The sequence below is a fragment of the Poecilia reticulata genome, chromosome 9 (genome assembly GCF_904066995.2).
Source record: "Poecilia reticulata chromosome 9, P_reticulata-male-v2, whole genome shotgun sequence".
In the NCBI taxonomy this organism is placed as follows: Eukaryota; Metazoa; Chordata; class Actinopteri; order Cyprinodontiformes; family Poeciliidae; genus Poecilia; species Poecilia reticulata.
This window is the reverse complement of record NC_088838.1, coordinates 31878467-31889712: the sequence shown is the minus strand read 5'-3', so window position 1 is coordinate 31889712 and position 11246 is coordinate 31878467. Positions and strand designations below refer to the sequence as shown.

The window sequence follows — 11246 nt, the reverse complement described above, 5'->3', positions numbered from 1 at the left end:
ACTTTCGTCCTTTAATCCTGGAAATTCTCTCCAGGTGGCAGAAGGCTGAGTTTGTAACCGTCTTTATGTGGCTCTGAAGGTTCAGTCTGACCTCTTGGTCCAGACAATAACTTCTAATTACTGCTGAAAACTCTGGACAGTATGCAGGCAGGTAAAAACTAGATTTTCATCTGTTTACAAAATGTTGGACCGAGGCGAGGTTAAAGGTCAGCGGGGTGATCCCAGGCGGTGAGGAGGGGCGGGGCTCTGGGCGGTTTGGATAACCGCTGCAGCAGTGAAGCATCTGCAGCTCTCAGCACCATGCAGCTCCATCTGGACCTGCTTTCCCCGCCGAGGCTCTGAAAATCCCCTGTGAGTTCAGGCTGGTGGATCTGCTGGCAGGTAAGATGGCCGCCGCTTTGTGACGTCATGCTAACGGTTGATCAGCCTGGAAACCCAGTTCCAGTTTAACAGTAAATATGTTTGAGTTAATGACTCTGATCTGGACTGAAAGGAGTTTCTGTTATCAGTTAAAGTTTTGACATTTGAGCAGAAAGCTCTCGGTGAGCTGATGTTACTTTAACTCCTCCATGGACAGATTTTATTTATTCACTGGGGGAAAATGAAGTAAAAACATGTCAGAGTTGATATGTGAGTGAAAGTCGTTTTTCAGACATGTTGAGGACACATTTAGTCACTATATTTAAAATATTAACTGTGTTTTGACTTGAATCAGTATTAGGGTCAACCTAAGATATTCTTTTAAATCATGCAAATAAAGTCATTATCAGAGTAAAGATGTAATTTTACTATAAGAAAGACATAAAACTTTGATAAAGAAGCTTTGATCTCACTGCTCAAAGGTCGTCCTGCTCAGGGTTCGTGTCCCAGATCAGCTCCAGGCTGCAGCCTCTCATCATTACAAGCTTTTAATCAGCTCACGTTATGTTACAGGAACAGTCTGACTGCTGTTATTTATGCTATTTTTGTTTAAAAACACTGTTAATCAGTACAATTCAAACTAATGTTGAACATCTAAAACTGCAGTCCTGAGCTAATGTTGGAGAATATTACAGGATATATGGATTTATTTTTCAGGGTAATTTTCTGCAATAAATTTTACAACAATCTGGATCAACAGTCAAAAGCAAAGAAACATGATGACATGTTGACGGTTTGACCAGGAAAGAACTGAGTTTTATTTCCTGTAATTTAACTTCTGACTAGTGTGAGGAAAATATTCCCAGCCCTCCTGAAGGAACAGAAGGAGAATCACTGAGTTTAGTGTTTAAAGACCAGTAGAAAGTGAGACTGGGGGAGACGGAGTCTTGCTGCTACGACGCGCCAAATCAGACATGTAAAAAAGACTCGGATACGCGTCAATTGTCTCCGAAGGGTTAAAGACTGACTGCAACCAGAGAAGAAGATATGAGCTACAACAACAGATAATATCCAGGTTGTTTATCTGAAATAATGGCAGAATGACCTTCATATTATAACCACAGCAGCATCACTAAAGAAGAAACAGTCAGAATAAATGCAGCAGATGTTCTTAGATCAACTCAGATATTTTTACAGTACCTGCTGTAACTATGCAGGATTTCTGGGGACAGATTATGCATCAGCCCCTGATGGACTGCGAGGCCCTGAAGGAGAAGCTGGACGCCACCCTGGAGGACATGAAGCAACCCCTCGACCTGCTGGAGGAGAAATTCCTCCAGGACAAGCCCTTCATCATCGGGAACAAGATCTGTCTGGCTGATCTGGTGGAGATGATGCAGGTAATGATCTGAACACCTGGTTACCTGCTGCAGCTGCAGCAGGTCGGTTCTGACTGTTACAGCTCATCCTCACTCACACAGGAAATTAATCTGTTATTAACTGACTATAACCGGTCTGCGTTTTAGTAGGATTTATATCATTCTTAAAGTCTACATTTCTTTAGATTAATTTTAAATATGATCTGTACTGAGTGTAAGTTCAGATGCTTCACTTTTCCAGCCTCGTCTGTTTTTCCACTCTGACTGATGGACATCATTCTTTAGCTCTGCAGCTAAAACATAAAACCAGCTCTAATCTGTTCATACCGCTGCGCCCCCTGCTGGCCACTGGAGTGAATTCATATGCAGTTCATAAACTGTTTGAGACGCAAAATAATATTTAAATAGACAAATAAAAACCTTTGTTGCATCAAAAAAGCTTAAAAAATGGAAACTAAAAACATTTACTAACCTTCTTATGTTTAATGTTTTAAACATCCATCATTTATAATTATAAGGATGATTAAAATGTTTTCTTTTCAGATTTTCACTAGTGCAACAAGCAGAGACAGAACAACAACAAAGACTATTTTAGAAATAGACAGTTATAGTTAATAATGGCAAAACATAAAAACTAAAGTTAATTCTATAATCATGTCTCATGTTCTGTAAACTGTTAAATTTCTATCAGTTATTTGGATCAACTTACAGAAGCTCCTCTGCTTTAAATGGCTTCTAATGAGTAACATTTAGTTATTAAACTAAAGCAGTTTGCACTTCGTACCAAACCGTCAACATTTTACCTCAAATTTAACCAAAATTTAAAATCACAACAAAATACAAGAAGAAATAAACATTACTAATTAATATCAGTCTGAACTGACATGTTAAAAAATGACTAACATCCCCTGATGATGACGCTAATGTACCATTCAGCCTTAACTTTTAACATTTTCATTATGACACTAATAAATAATATAAATGTTCGATCCTGATCAGAGGCAGCTGATCAAATGGTTCCAATGTATTGAAAATATTTTTAATTTCCAGTTTAAATGATGAATGGATGTGATGATTCCTGTCCTGAGCCGTCATGCTGATGTTTTCAGCCTCTGGGCGTCGGCGTGGATCCGTTCCAAGGCCGGTCGAAGCTGACGGCCCGGAGGGATCGAGTGAAGAAGCAGCTGGGAGTGAAGCTGGTGGACCAGGCCCACGAGGCGCTGCTGGACCTCAGCGGCCTGCAGCAGAAGATGCAGAACAACACCGAGCTCCAGAAGCTCAAACCCGTGTTCCTCAAGTATTTCCACTGAGAAAATGGAGATAAAAATCTGATGTTTGATTGTTTGAGCAGAAAAGTCGTTTAATCTGAAGGACTGAGAAAGAACTGAACCATCATCCTGTTAGAGAAGAACTGTTCAATAAAAACATGAACAATATGAACTGATTTACAAAATGTTTTTTATTTTCTAGCATCCAAACAGACGACAGGAGTTCAGTACAACTTACTGTTAGACACATTATTCCTTAAACAGCGATGTGTTCAGATGTTTGCTGATCTGAATGATGGATCTCTGAACGTGGTGATGCTGCTGTGATGCTGCTGTGATGCTGCTGTGATGCTGCTGTGATGCTGCTGTGATGCTGCTGTGATGCTGCTGTGATGCTGCTGTGATGCTGCTGTGATGCTGCTGTGATGCTGCTGTGATGCTGCTGCGATGCTGCTGTGATGCTGCTGCGATGCTGCTGTGATGCTGCTGCGATGCTGCTGTGATGCTGCTGTGATGCTGCTGCGATGCTGCTGTGATGCTGCTGTGATGCTGCTGTGATGCTGCTGCGATGCTGCTGTGATGCTGCTGTGATGCTGCTGTGATGCTGCTGTGATGCTGCTGCGATGCTGCTGTGATGCTGCTGTGATGCTGCTCTGTCTGTCGTCTGTTTGCTGCTCTCTGAATCCTGCAGGAGCCACACTGGATGTCTTTGTGTGCAGCCATGAATCTTTGTCTTTGTTGGTCAGTTTCTCCACACAATCTTCCTGCTCTGCTGACAATAAGAAATTCTTTATTGGGATTCAGTTGCACTTTAATATGTTGATGTTCTATGAAGACAGAATCAGTTTCATCGGATCTTTGGACCTGAAAGTAGACGGTTCTGTTACCTGCAGCTAAAAACTCAATAAAATTTTGTCAAAGTATGAGGAGAAAAAGGCTAAATTTTAGACAGATTTTATTATCGTCATGATTTTTTCTTCTCCTTCCAAGACCTGAGATGTTTTTTTTTTAATGTCCATTTTATCCAGATCAGCATAAAGAACATAATTTGTAAAATTTTCCACTTCATCTGCTTTAGGTCTAGATGATCATAAGCTGAAAGCTTCTAAAGCTTCTACAGTTAAAAATAAATTATCTGTTCTTAATTCTTTAGTTTATGTTTAAAACAACAGTGTTGGTATATAACTAACATTATTTTTAACTCTAAATTAATTCAAAATGCTGCTGCCATCTTGTGTTTGGTTTAAAAACCTTGTTTTTGGGTCTTTAGACGTTTTATAACATGGATCTGATTCCAGGTGCCGAACAGCGCGAAACAAAAAATACTTCGGTTCGATGCCGCCACTAGATGGCGATGTAGTGGCCATTAAAATCTATGCAATGCCGCCATCTAGTGGCCATTAAAATCTATGCAATGCCGCCATCTGGTGGCCATTAAAATCTATGCAATGCCGCCATCTGGTGGCCATTAAAATTGATGCAATGCCGCCATCTAGTGGCCATTAAAATCGATGCAATGCCGCCATCTAGTGGCCATTAAAATCGGTGCGGAGAAGAATAGGAAATAGTTTAAATAACCTGTACAAAATTATGAATTTACAGAAAAACAAAAAACATAATTTAATTTTAAAAATAATAATTATAATTAAAAGTTGATCTCGCTTTCTTGGTAATTAATTATTTCAACTTGTGAATAAAATATTCCATCGACCATCAATTTAAGATTTTAGTTTAACTATTTTTCAGAGCTACTCAAATAAATAATAGTTTTATTGTGTTGATTTGATCAGACTGTGGGTTAAAGACGCCGCAGCGGCTGTGAGGATCCGCAGCTGGACATGTGACCCGGTCCACAGGAAGAAGAGTCACACCGAGGTTCCTCCTCAACCCAACTCCAGCCGACTCTCTCACACTCCTCTCGGCATGCCTTGCTGCGACCCGCTCGGTCTCTGTCAGTACCAAACCAACAAGCTGGTCCGGATCCAGAGCGTCCGGCTCGGTTCGCTCAAATGGAGCCTGAACGGGGCGATTCTGCTGTTTATCTGGTGAGAAGAAATATTTCACACCCACGCATCTTCCCGCAGGGAGCAGCCGCACTTTCTGCTGCATTTCACTGGTTCCGTTAGGATCATTTCACTGCTGAACGGTTCTGAAACCGACCCGTTCACTCCTGATCTGCTGCACTTGTTCTGAATTTAGATTTTAAAAGCCTTAAATAAAAGAATCGCCTCGTTTTGTAGCGTCTCTTTTTTCCCCGCAGTAAATCTGAATAAATAGTTTTTCTGCAGACAGTTGGAGCTGAATTAATGGAAAAAGATCCAAAAACTGCAAATTATTAATGCAACTAATCTGCAATAACAGCTAAGAAATACAACTTTAAATGTAGAAATAATTAATTCAGCAAAATTAACTCTTAAATACAAAATTTAGATATAAAATCACGATTAAAAGTGATTTTAGGGAGTTTACTAATAAAGACTTGCACTATGTACGGTTTTTACAGTTGATAAATTTAAAAGTTATTAAAAATAAACAGAAAATGGTTTAACGGTCTGAGATCTTTGTGTTGATTTGTTTGGTTTTGTTCAGACATGAAGATGTGGATTATAGATCATTTCTGCTTTTCTCCTGTAGCTTAATGCTCCATATTGTTATTAGGGAGAAGATGTTTCTGTTTTCCTGGCATAAACTTTAATATTGGACGTGATTAAGATCTGCTTTGTTCTCTCAGCATCATGATGCTGTGGAACAGGAAGTACCAGGAGTTTGACCTGGTGGTCAGCTCCGTCACCACCAAGGTGAAGGGTGTGGCTCAGACTCGCCTGACGGGGGTCGGGGACGTGGTGTGGGACGTGGCCGACTACAGCGGCTCCTCTCAGGTGGGAGATTCATTATCTGTCAAAAAATAATAATATTGTTGAAAAAAAAAATCAAAGACTTGTCTTCTTCTCTCTTTAGGACAGAAGCTCCTTCTTTGTGGTCACCAACGTTATTGTGACGAAGAATCAGAAGCAGGGAAAATGTGCAGAGGTGCTTTAAATATGAACTTGCATTGTTTTTGTTTTTTGTTATTTTATGTCTGTAAGCTTTCAGCTGAAAATGCTTTACATGAAGAAAACAAAAAAACTTTTTCCAAACAAGAAAACATCACTTACAGAGGCAAAATAAGGAGAAGTGAAGAAAACTTTCAGTCCAGACTATTAATAAAATAGATTTTTAACCCTGATTTAAAGGAAGTCGATGTTTCAGCAGTTTCTCAGTTTTCTGGAAGTTTGTTCCAGGTTAGAGGAACATAAAAACTGAGTGAAGCTTCTCCATGTCATGGTTCTGGTGGAAATGTGTAAAAACTTTAAAATGATCAGAAAGTTTGGAAACCTGCAGAAGAAAATCACTTTAAGGATTATAAACGTCTGACATGTGACTGAACATCAGTGACATGTGATGCTGGTTCATCTCCATCGTTTGAGTTTCACTCAGGTTGTGATTAAAGTGATCAGCACCACAATAAAACCAGAGAACTGATGGAGCCTGTTTGTCTCCCAGGTTCCCTCTAAAGGCCGGCTGTGTCGCTCGGATCAGGACTGTGAGGAAGGAGCCTGGGACCAGCAGAGTCACGGTAAACCCACTGGTTTCACTGGGCGGCTGCAGAAGTTTAAACTGGTTTCACTGGACGGCTGCAGAAACAGAAGCTTAAACAAACTGGATCCAGTTTCAGAGAATCAGCCTCAGTGTTGCTCCTTCACGTTAATCTCTAACCTGCATGCAGGCTGCAGCTGCTTCACTAAATGCATAGATTCTGTATTAATCTGGTTCCAGCTGCAGCTCTGCGGTTTGTTTCAGCTGCAGCTCTGCGGTTTGATTCTGCTGCAGCTCTGCGGTTTGTTTCTGCTGCAGCTCTGTGGTTTGTTTCTGCTGCAGCTCTGTGGTTTGTTTCTGCTGCAGCTCTGTGGTTTGTTTCAGCTGCAGCTCTGTGGTTTGTTTCTGCTGCAGCTCTGCGGTTTGTTTCTGCTGCAGCTCTGTGGTTTGTTTCTGCTGCAGCTCTGCGGTTTGTTTCTGCTGCAGCTCTGCGGTTTGTTTCTGCTGCAGCTCTGTGGTTTGTTTCTGCTGCAGCTCTGTGGTTTGTTTCTGCTGCAGCTCTGCGGTTTGTTTCAGCTGCAGCTCTGCGGTTTGTTTCTGCTGCAGCTCTGCGGTTTGTTTCTGCTGCAGCTCTGTGGTTTGTTTCTGCTGCAGCTCTGTGGTTTGTTTCTGCTGCAGCTCTGTGGTTTGTTTCTGCTGCAGCTCTGTGGTTTGTTTCTGCTGCAGCTCTGTGGTTTGTTTCTGCTGCAGCTCTGTGGTTTGTTTCTGCTGCAGCTCTGTGGTTTGTTTCTGCTGCAGCTCTGCGGTTTGTTTCTGCTGCAGCTCTGCGGTTTGTTTCTGCTGCAGCTCTGCGGTTTGTTTCTGCTGCAGCTCTGCGGTTTGTTTCTGCTGCAGCTCTGCGGTTTGTTTCTGCTGCAGCTCTGTGGTTTGTTTCTGCTGCAGCTCTGCGGTTTGTTTCTGCTGCAGCTCTGCGGTTTGTTTCTGCTGCAGCTCTGCGGTTTGTTTCTGCTGCAGCTCTGCGGTTTGTTTCTGCTGCAGCTCTGCGGTTTGTTTCTGCTGCAGCTCTGCGGTTTGTTTCTGCTGCAGCTCTGCGGTTTGTTTCTGCTGCAGCTCTGCGGTTTGTTTCTGCTGCAGCTCTGTGGTTTGTTTCTGCTGCAGCTCTGTGGTTTGTTTCTGCTGCAGCTCTGCGGTTTGTTTCTGCTGCAGCTCTGTGGTTTGTTTCTGCTGCAGCTCTGCGGTTTGTTTCTGCTGCAGCTCTGCGGTTTGTTTCTGCTGCAGCTCTGCGGTTTGTTTCTGCTGCAGCTCTGTGGTTTGTTTCTGCTGCAGCTCTGTGGTTTGTTTCTGCTGCAGCTCTGCGGTTTGTTTCTGCTGCAGCTCTGCGGTTTGTTTCTGCTGCAGCTCTGCGGTTTGTTTCTGCTGCAGCTTTGTGGTTTGTTTCTGCTGCAGCTCTGTGGTTTGTTTCTTCTGTAATAAACTCAGGACCGTTTTCTTCCTGCAGGGATTCAGACCGGATCCTGCATCAAGTTTGATGTGATGAAGAAAACCTGTGAAGTTTCTGCTTGGTGTCCGATTGAAACCCAGACAAACCCTCCAAGGTCACTGAGTCTCTATTTATGTTTTTGATAGTTTTCTTTAGTATTCTTCTGAGTTTACTCTTGTATTTATATCTTCTATTGAGAATGTCCTTTCAGTTGCACAATCTGCTTTTCTGTTACACAGAATTGCAGTAATTTCACAATTGCACCGTTTCTATTAAGAAATGCAAGTGAATAATTTTGTTCACATAAGTTATAGAAATCATATCACGCCGTCATTCTCCAACTACTTCCTGTCATCTTCTTCTTCATAGTTTCTGTCAGTGGTAACATCCGGTTGTTGATCATGTGATGAAAAAATATATTTCTGTTGCAGTTTTGTGAAATAAACCAATTTCACACAAAAAATACACCTCATCTTAGCATCAAAACTTTTTATTGACAAAGGGTTTTTTAAATTGGTGTTTTTCCATTAAGTGAATTTATTGTTGAAAGAACTTCAGAAACTCTTAAGAACTGTTGATGCTAAGAGGAACTGGGTTTGACTAAGATGATTGAGGACTTTTACAGTTTTTTATGTGGTTATAAACATTTATCTTTTCAGACCTGCTCTGCTGGCAGCAGCTGAAAACTTCACCGTCCTCATCAAGAACAACATCAGATTTCCAGCCTTCAACTTCATCCGGTGAGACTCTGAAACTTTTCAACCTTCAGATCCATCAGACGCTGCAGGAGTTTCTCTCAGCCTTGGAAAAGGATTTTAAATTCAGATTATGCACAACAAATGTGTCGACCATTTACTAGGAATAAAGAATGGATGTGAAGAAGTTTATGGTGGTTAAATTCAGCCGCCTGCAGCGTTTCCTGACTCTCTGACTCTGGATCTGTGTCGCAGTCGGAACATCCTCCCTCAGATGAACGACGCCTACCTGAGGAGCTGCCACAGAGGCAACGACTCGCTCTGCCCCATCTTCCGACTGGGAGACATGGTGCGAGAGGCCGGGGAGAAGTTCTCCGACATGGCTGTGGAGGTAGAGGCGCTCTGCAGGAGCCTCCAGCTCTGGAAAACAGTTTTTTATCCCACTGGCTGAATGCAGGATGGGAGCAGAAAGATTTTCCTGTTTGGACCTTTGATTGTACTGAGAGAAATGAAACTGATGCTAAAAATAAAAACAGGAAGCAGCGATCTTCAGTTTGTGAGGCGAATGTTTAAAGGTTCCTGATGATGTTTTATCATTTTCACTCTGAACTAAAATGAGTTTATTGAAAAAGAAGCATTTCTCCCACCTGTTTATATAAATAAGTATTGAACACCTTTTAAAAACTGACTTGCAGGAGGTGATTGTTTAACTCATTTTGTGATACATGTTTCGTTTAATTGTTGTTAGTTTGTAAAAATTAGGTTTTGCTTTGACAGTAAAGGTTTTTATTTTTGTCATTTTTTGTCAGAAAAGCCATTTTCATGTTTGAAATTGAGAATTTTGTTCTAAAAATTAGAAAAAAAGCTTCAACATCGACTCAAACTTCTTTAACCTCCCAAAGTAAAAGTAGTGATAGAATCTCCAAAAGTAATATATACACAGTAAAGCATGGTAGTGGCAGTGTGATGATCTGGGCCTGGTAAAATATTTCTGCGTCATGCAGAAAAACCTGAAAATCAACAGCAAATATTAAAAATATTAAATTAGAAATGAGTAGGAGTCCTCGGGGTTAACCGTTATTCCCCTGTTGGCCACAGGGGGGCGTCATCGGCATCCAAATCAAATGGGACTGCAACCTGGACCGGTTGATGCAGCGCTGCCTGCCCAGATACTCCTTCAGACGGCTGGATGAGAGGGAGAGCAACAAGACGCTTTACCCCGGACTCAACTTCAGGTGAAGGTCATCAGTCCATCAGAGTCGCCATGGAAACCAGGACAATAAAGAGTCTGAATGATCAACACCTGGAGGATCTGGCCGAATAGATTTGATGTAAAAACAAAACTTGTTCTCGTTTCCTCAGGTTTGCAAAGTACAACATGGTGAACGGCGTGGAGGAGCGAACTCTCTACAAAGCCTTCGGGATCAGATTCGACGTCATGGTGTTCGGACAGGTTGGTCTTTATCTGACCTTTAACTTAAAGTTCCTGCTCTGGATCTTTGGTTTGGAAGATGGTGAGATCTCTGATGGAGAAGGAGACGCTGTGTTTAAAGGATTGACAGGATGAAAGGCCAGAACAGCCTGGAATGGATCCGTTTAGTTAAACTGTTGGTCTGCACTCTTAAAGATTCTTACTAAATCATATTTTGTTCCACTGATAAGGAAATCCAATGTACTCAGTCTGGATGTATGAATCCTGCAACATTTCAGCAGTCATAATCCTGCCAACAACGCCAAAAAAATGGGAAGAATTAAACAAACCAACCTTAGGAGAAGATTAAAGATTCTTCAATTTTATGACTCTGATACAACTGATTCCTCTCCCTCATCCTTCAGTCCAACTTTCTTAATGTCCTCAAGTTTCTCTAACTGCTGGTGGTCTGTACTGTGGACGGGGTTATCCATTCTTGATGGCCACTTTTTCCTCTTTCTGCTCTCAGACCTTTATTTTGTAGTTCCTAATGAACTAAAGGATCATTAATGTTTATTTCTAGATGGTGCCTCTGATTCCTCCTCGTTGTTCAACGTAACATTTTTGTTCCTCCCTGAGGAACTCCAGACCTCCATGTTCTGAATGTTTGGTTGACGCTGTGGTGATAAAATCTAAGCGTTTGGTTTGTGTTTCAGGCGGGGAAGTTCAGCTTCATTCAGCTCATCATCTACATCGGGTCAACGCTGTCGTACTACGCTCTGGTGAGGAGCAGCTCAGTCACACATCTACCGACGATGAAAACATTCAGACTGACGAGGAGGAGCTGCTGTCATTTCTGTTCACTGACTGGAGAAAGGCTTGAATTAACCTCCCTACCACTAGATGTCACTACAGGCTCAACATTTTGTGTCTGACATCAGTTTTGAGATGACGTCCAGTGGTTCTGGAATAAAGTCATTAATTTTCTCCGTCTGTTTTAAACCCCCAGACGACGGTTTTGATCGACTGGCTGCTGGAAACCAGCTGCTATTCTGCAGACGTCGGACAGAACTACTC

At 41.8% G+C, this 11246-nt stretch overlaps 2 protein-coding genes across 2 annotated transcripts in view; one reads left to right on the top strand and one right to left on the bottom strand.

Moving 5' to 3' along the window:
* Positions 1-11246, bottom strand: part of LOC103470718 (STAM-binding protein-like A) — a 385599-nt gene that overhangs the window by 296085 nt on the left and 78268 nt on the right. The window lies entirely within an intron of this gene.
* Positions 4822-11244, top strand: LOC145552949 (P2X purinoceptor 7-like; the record flags this gene model as incomplete). The annotated part of the gene is made up of 11 exons (XM_081611132.1): positions 4822-5052; positions 5739-5886; positions 5966-6037; positions 6551-6623; positions 8082-8178; positions 8723-8803; positions 9014-9149; positions 9857-9993; positions 10121-10211; positions 10886-10951; positions 11179-11244. Coding segments are annotated over exons 1-11 (1089 nt in total), but the record flags the coding sequence as incomplete, so codon positions are not given.